The sequence below is a fragment of the Betta splendens genome, chromosome 2, assembly GCF_900634795.4.
Source record: "Betta splendens chromosome 2, fBetSpl5.4, whole genome shotgun sequence".
In the NCBI taxonomy this organism is placed as follows: Eukaryota; Metazoa; Chordata; class Actinopteri; order Anabantiformes; family Osphronemidae; genus Betta; species Betta splendens.
Window position 1 is genome coordinate 27,307,710 of NC_040882.2, and position 6,910 is coordinate 27,314,619.

At 46.9% G+C, this 6,910-nt stretch overlaps 2 protein-coding genes across 4 annotated transcripts in view; one reads left to right on the plus strand and one right to left on the minus strand.

The window, feature by feature from the left end:
- The first annotated feature begins 396 nt into the window (after positions 1 to 396).
- On the plus strand, positions 397 to 4,444 carry LOC114869028 (V-set and immunoglobulin domain-containing protein 8-like). 3 transcript variants are annotated; one of them, XR_008696431.1, is made up of 5 exons: positions 1,740 to 2,113; positions 2,630 to 2,944; positions 3,019 to 3,363; positions 3,751 to 4,033; positions 4,091 to 4,444. XR_008696431.1 is itself a non-coding variant. In XM_055513967.1 (4 exons), the coding sequence occupies exons 1-3, from the start codon at positions 2,014 to 2,016 to the stop codon at positions 3,408 to 3,410; spliced, it is 807 nt and encodes a 268-aa protein (XP_055369942.1). In that variant the 5' UTR covers positions 397 to 2,013; the 3' UTR covers positions 3,411 to 3,421; positions 3,468 to 3,741. The 3 variants fall into 3 exon arrangements, 2 of the variants coding, with proteins under 2 accessions (XP_055369942.1, XP_029028655.1); XM_055513967.1 differs by lacking the exons at positions 3,751 to 4,033; positions 4,091 to 4,444 and adding an exon at positions 3,468 to 3,741 and having other exon boundaries at positions 397 to 2,113; positions 3,019 to 3,421; XM_029172822.3 differs by having other exon boundaries at positions 3,751 to 4,444.
- Positions 4,445 to 4,590: 146 nt separating this feature from the next.
- Positions 4,591 to 6,910, minus strand: part of LOC114869698 (uncharacterized) — a 5,107-nt gene continuing 2,787 nt past the window's right edge. The window contains exon 5 of the mRNA XM_055514164.1: positions 4,591 to 6,910. This exon is cut by the window's right edge and continues 50 nt beyond it. Coding sequence (XP_055370139.1) covers positions 6,908 to 6,910 — 3 coding nt within the window. The 3' untranslated portion in view covers positions 4,591 to 6,907.

The following is a 6,910-nucleotide window of genomic DNA, read 5'->3' on the forward strand; positions in this document are numbered from 1 at the left end:
CCTGTGGTGATTGGAGCACTGGGGGCAGTGACCCCCAAATTGGAGGAATGGCTACAACAGATCCCTGGAATAACATCCGACATCTCAGTCCAGAAAAGTGCAGTCCTAGGAACAGCAAGGATACTGCGCAGAACCCTCAAGCTTCCTGGCCTCTGGTAGAGGACCCGAGCTTGGAAAGTGGATGAGACCACCCGCGTGGGGTGAGAAAAAAGATATATATATATATATATATATATATATGGAGTCCATACATATATATATATATATGTGTGTGTGTGTGTGTGTGTGTGTATATATATATATATATATATATATATATATACATATATATATGGAGTCCAACCAGAGTCACGACCGGAGCCACAGCCGCGCGAAGCTGAAGATGAAACACGTTAGACTGAAGATGCTCCGCGTCCACGAACGCGCGGAGCTGCACTCAGCAACCAGCAGCTCCACCAGCGTCTGCTCCTCCTGAGCTGGAATAAAACAGGTTCCGGCGTCGCTCAGTCGGACCTCGCTCAGCTTCAGGGAGATGTTCCCGTTGTGCAGATCGTCAGCGATCAGAGACGTCCCCTCGAACGCTGGGTTCTTCCTGCTCCTCAGCTCCTGAACCGTGCGCCACACGAAGACGAACCCGGGCCCAGGTCCGGTCGGGTCCACTCCAGCGTCATGGCGGCTGCGTCCTCTGCAGGGCTCAGCTCACAGGGCAGAACCACGATGGGCTGAGACGAACCGAGCAGAACCGACGGACCTGGAAACGTCATGAGGAACCCGTCCTGACATCCTCTTCAGAGCTCTGTCTGTGGATGGTTCTGGTTCTGGTTCTGCTGGTTTAGTCTGTAAATGCTCCACAGCTCGTCAGTAGCTCCAGGTGTGTACTGCTTCTTTTACCTGGAGACGTGTTTCAGCTGGTGGACCACTGTTCAGTCACGTCCCACCAGCTTCAGGTTATTGTTGAGCTCTCACTCGTTTTCTGTTGAATGTGAACATGTTGCTGATGAACTCAGTGACTCTTGTAGCTAAAAGTGGTTCATCACTGTCTGACTCATGGTTGATCCACAATGGTCTGACACATCAGATCTGTCACATCATATCAATGAACAAGGAAATTATTATTTTAACTTCCAGTCTCATTTAAAGTAAAATAAATGCTTTTACACAATAATGGAAATGAGACAAAATGACAGAGTCAGCAACAAATCAAATCAAACGGTCTAAAACCATCGTTTCTGAACATCAGGGTTTGTGTCTGTTTGTTCCAGCATCCTCTGTGATGTTGGTCCAGTGCTGTAACTCGGAACGTCTGTCTGATGCTGACGACTGCGTCTACGTGAGGCGCAGCTGCTTTAAAGACCGGAGGCACCGCCGTCAAACCTGTCTGAAAATGCACTGCTCTGCTATTCTAAGGTTTATGGCAGAGCACGCAACAGGACGGTCACTGCTTTTTATTCTTATAATGAGATGATTATTTATTGTTTTGGTCCAAGTGCGTTAAAACTGAAACCTAGTGTTTGACTGATTGCTTCATCTGCTTGAACCTCATCGGTCTGTGAAGTTACAATAACATAAAAAATAAAGCACGAAAGACTGTTACTGAAAATATGAAATACAGCTTTTGTGGTTTTCTTCAACTAGAACAGACCAGACTTCTATTAAGAAAACAGAAAGAAACGTGCGACGCTGTTTTTTTATTTTGTTTTTGCGGGTGACGCTTTTTGTTTTGTTTTTACCTTGTTTTTTTTTTGTTTGTTTTTTGCGGGTGACGCCCTTTGTTTTGTTTTTACGCTGTTTTTTTCTTTATTTTTGGATTATGACGCTGGTTCGATCCTGACTTGAGCAGAGCTCGCGCTCCTCTAATGAAACCTCCCCGTCTTCTGCCTGCGGGTTCTGTTTCCGGCCTGTTCGCGCAAAAGGCGCAGCTGTTGCGCGTTCTTGGCGAACTGGGGCACCGAGGAACCCCCCCCCCCCCCCCCCCCCCCCCGTCGCCTGCTCACTTTCGTTTTATTGCTACCGATGGCGTTTTCTGGGGCGGTCGGAACCGCTGCTAAGCTGAGGCACTGGACCGCGTGTGCGTGTCTGCTCACGTGCTGCTGGGACTGCGTGGCGTTTAGAGGTAGGTCCGTGCGTAACACACGCATCTGCAGCTTTGATGCGTGCGCCAACGTGAAGCTTTAGCGGCAACTGTGCTCTGCGTTAGTGCGACATGCGCAGAACCCGCTGGTTCCGGTTTAAAGCAATAGCAGCCCGTCCACCTGGTCCTGTATGACTGTAGGAGTGGTTCCGATGTCAGTGCGAAGCTGTGAAGTCAGACTCACGGAACCAGAACTAGTTGAGTTGGTGAGAAATGAACAGAAAGTGTCCGTGAAATGAATTGAGCTGATTGGTTCCTGCTGAAGTTGATGATGAGCGTGTGATCATGGATCATGGACCTCAGTTCTGCTTCTGACAGTTCAGGACATAAATCTGGTCTCTGGAATTTACAGAAAAAAAGAGAAAAAAACATGCAGAGCGACTTCAGTAACACTTCAGTAACCAAACGTTGGTACCGACCAGAGCAGTTGAGCATGTGTCAACCTGGACCAAGGTTCTGGTTCGGCTGTGCTCATGTTCACTGGTCCCTTCTGTTCAGATGAAGGAGTCACAGTGGAGCCGGGAGACGACGTGGTTCTGCCATGTCGGGATCCCAGAGGCGGCGCCGTCCAGGGGTCCGAGTGGAGGAGACCCGAACGGGGCGGCGAGGCCGTGTTCTGGCTCAACGGGAGGTGGTTGTACCATCACCTGTCCTTCAAGGGCCGAGTGGACCTGAGGGACCCAGAGGTGAGGGATGGGGACGTGTCTGTGGTTCTGAAGAACGTGGACCTGAGCGACGCCGGAACCTACGAGTGTCACGTTAAAGTGGACCAAGGCTTTGAGCTCGTCAGCAGCATCAGGCTGAGGGTCGCAGGTGAGGCTGCATCACATCAACCAGAACCAGAACAGGTTCTGACTGATCTAATGCGCGTGTTCCTCATGTTCCAGCTCCACCTCGTTTAAGAGTGAGGCCCGGAACCGATGTGACCCTTTCCTGTCACGATCCGGAAGCTGCTGACATCGATCTGTTCAAGTGGAAGAAGCTCAACCCGGAACAAAACGTCTTCATTTGGCAGAACCAGGAATCGGACTATGACTATGAAGACGAGCTGGACCGAGCTTTTCATGGTCGCGTGGAGCTGAAGGAGCCAACGATGCAGAACGGAGACGTTTCAGTGGTTCTGAAGAACGTCAGCGCCAACGATTCTGGGACGTACGAGTGTCACATCAGAGACGGCAGCATGCTGACCCATCAGCTGATCAGCACCGTGGTTCTGGAGGTCGACGACTCGGGTGGGTCAGAACCAGGTTTATGTCCGAACCAGTCAGTTAGTGAGTGAGTCAGAACCAGGTGGGTCGGTGTGTTTGGGTCAGATCCAGGTTTATGTCAGAACCAGGTGGGTCGGTGTGTTTGGGTCAGAACCCGGTGGGTCGGTGTGTGTGGGTCAGAACCAGTGAGTCAGTGTGTGGGTCAGAACCAGATGGGTCGGTCAGAGCTGCAGCTGCTTCCTGTTGTTGATTGTGAATTGATGAAACATTACGGATCAGATGTTGGTGTTTAAACATGTTGATGAGACTTTGTAGCAAACAGCTGCTGTGACTGATGTCATCAAAGTGGAGGCAATGGTTCTGTTGGGTTCTAATGACTCCTGCTGACTCTACTGTGGTTCTTATCTGCAGATCTGGAGTCTGGAACCACCTGGAAAAAGGGGAACCTTGTAACAGTCGTCAGCGTGGTCGCTGTTGTTGCTGTGCATTTAGTCGGGATTTGTTTTCTGACTAGAAAATGTACAAAACAGAGAAACCAGAACCAAAACCACGAACAAGAAACCTGAACCAGGATGTCAACGGGTCAACGGGTCAACGGCAGAATGTTTACGCTAAAAACCTGGAACATGTGATTGGACTGGAGGTAGAGCTGTTGTTTAGACCTGCTACTGTTGTTTATAAGTCTGTAGTTGTTGTTGTTGTTGTTGTTGTGTATAAGTCTGTGGTTGCTGTTGTTGTTGTTGTGTATAAGGCTGTTGTTGTTGTGTATAAGTCTGTGGTTGTTGTTGTTGTTGTTGTTGTTGTGTATAAGTCTGTTGTTGTTGTTGTTGTTGTGTAAAAGTGTGTGGTTGTTGTGGTGGTGCGCTAATAAAATGCTGATAATTTAGTAGTTTTTAATTTAGTAAAAAGTTGGTAAGTAGTGTTAGTAAGTCAGTCTTTATCAAATATTTACAACCATGACATTTAAGAGGTTTCTGTTAAGGTTTTATTGTTTTTGGGTTCATTTGAATCATTATTTGATATTATATATACTGTATATTGTAGATAAAGGAGCATTGCAACATATGCAGCAAGCTGAACATGAATTATAATTGCATTGAAAACATGGGAAGTCACTGAATCAGTCTTTTATTAAGAAAAGAAAATTACCTACAGTATAAGACAAAATTACAAGAATGTACAGAAAACTATGTAAAGTTGAATCAGTGTTGAAAGTACAATGTTGCAAGTTCATCGTTCATTCGTCTTTAAAAATCAACTCATAATCCAACGGTCATTCAACCATAAACACGAGTGAACCATGGTTCACTGTTGGAGTGTCTGCTGGGATGCTCATGGATCAGAGACCCAACCTCAGCTCGGTTTGTTCCATTCCTTAAACCGCATGAAGGTCCAGAACCGACCGCGTTGACCCACGGGGTCATGAGGGGTAAATAGTCGTACCCCATCCTATTTACCAGTCATTTAGCTGTGTTTGTCCAAGGTGCATCTTTATTTGTTTGTTTTAGCAACTGTCCATCACAATCCGACATTCAGTTTAATACATGCTGCTTGTTGAACTTTTGGACATGAAAAAAAACATTTGGAGCCACTGTACAATGTTTACTGTGTTAGTTGAATCTAACTAGTTAAGATGTTTAAACTCTTTGTGCTTTGATGGTGGTAAAAATCTACAGGACCAGTATTGTATAAAATCAGCCTTTGAATGATTTTTAAGAAATAACAAATTATTTGATGTGAAACAGGAAATCATTTACAGGTTAAATCTTCTAAATCAACTACAGTAGAAGTAACCAACGGGTGAGTGAAGTGAAGTGGTACGAGGGTGGTCCGATAGGTACGTAGCCTCACCACACGATGGCACCACTCTCAAAAAATGTACTTTCATGTAGTACATTCTCTTAGACGGCTACTGTTGAAACTTTAGCTGAATCAGACTTGTACTTTTATTTTGACAGCGTGTAGAAGTGGGCGTGTCCGTGGATTTTAGAAAAATGGAAAAAGAGCATTATCGGTTGGTGATCCGATTCTTGTTTTTGGAAGGGAAATCGCGCAGTGAAATCAAAGAGTGATGCTGTGTACGGTGACTCCTTCGATGACGACCATCAAAAATTGGTTCAACAAATTTCAAGGTGGTCGCACATCGGTTTTTGATGAGCCACGACCAGGCGCCCCGAAAACGGCTAACGCGGAGGTTAACGTGACAAAAATCCACGGCCTTGTGTTGGCAGACCGCCGATTGAAGGTGCGTGAGATGAGCTGAGACAGTCTGCATCTGAAAAGACCGCGTGGGTCGTATCCTGCATGAAATGTTGGGCATGAGAAAGCTGCTCACTCCGACAACAAGCGCGACCGTGAGACCACGTCAGAGCAGTGTTTGACGCTGTTTAAGCGCAGTCCGACTGAGTTTTTGCATCGTTTTGTGACTGTCGGCGAAACATGGATCCACTGGTACAGACCAGAGACCAAGGAACAGTCCAAACAGTGGACTTCATCCGGAGAACGTGCTCAGAAGAAGGCGAAGACTGTCCTATCGACAGGAAAGGTGATGGTTCGTTTTCTGGGATTCGGTCACAGGACTTTACTATTAGAATTATTGGGCCGATTCGACACAGAATTGCAGAAAAACGGCCCCATTTGGCGCAGAAAACAGTGCTCTTCCAGCATGACGACGCGCCCTCGCCATGGACAGATTGGTGGAATTGGGCTACGACTTCTTTTTGTTTCTAAACTTGAAAAAATCACTCGCCGGGCAGAAATTTGAGTCGAACGAGGAAGTCATTGCCGCCACTTTGCAGACCTCCAAAAAACGTATTTTTCTGGCGGGTTAAAGAAGTGGGAGCATCGCTGGGTCAAGTGTATGGAACTAAAAGGAGACTTTAATGAGAACTAAATCGCCACTTTTCCAAACTTGTTTATCGGACCGCCCTCGTAGTTCACAGCAGTGACACTAGGAGGCACTGTGCCCTTGTGTCTAAACTTAAACATCTGTACAGCCTCATTCAATGCAGATGTTGATCGTGCTCATACAAGGTGATGGTTGGTTTTAGCTGAATGCGTTTCTTACTGAAGTCACAGTGAAACACAAAGTCAGACTGAGAAGAATGTGCGGAGCTGCTGCTGTGGATGAACTGATGAGGTTCTTCATGCGACTGACACTGAAGGTTCATATGTTTTAACAGCAGACGTGAGCGTGGCCGTGTCTGACCCGAGTTCTGACCCGGGTTCTGACGAGTCATCTGTCGTCTCTGTGCTCAGTGATGATGATTCCAGTCTTTCCTTCACTATAAGTTACAGGTGACATGTGTAAAGACAAAGTGTTCTGTGAAGCTTCACTCGGTGTTGTTGTGTGAAGTCTCAGGACAGCGAGGCTCAGTTTGCCACAACCAAAACCCAACACGTCACATTTTCCATCTGCAACTAAATGAAACCCACAGAACCACATGAGAAAAACATCAAGCGAGACCAAAGATCGCGCCCCAGAGAAACCGGATCACTGGCAGGAGTCCTGGTGCTGTGAGGTTCTGACCCAGTGAAGCATCATCTGATGGTCCAGTCTCAGCCGAGGTCA

Coding starts and splice junctions, on each gene's coding strand:
- LOC114869028 (XM_029172822.3), top strand. CDS start 2,014: ATGGCGTTTTCTGGGGCGGTCGGAACCGCTGCTAAGCTGAGGCACTGG. Junction 2,945..3,018: donor CATCAGGCTGAGGGTCGCAG/GTGAGGCTGCAT, acceptor CTCATGTTCCAG/CTCCACCTCGTTTAAGAGTG. Junction 3,364..3,750: donor TCTGGAGGTCGACGACTCGG/GTGGGTCAGAAC, acceptor TCTTATCTGCAG/ATCTGGAGTCTGGAACCACC.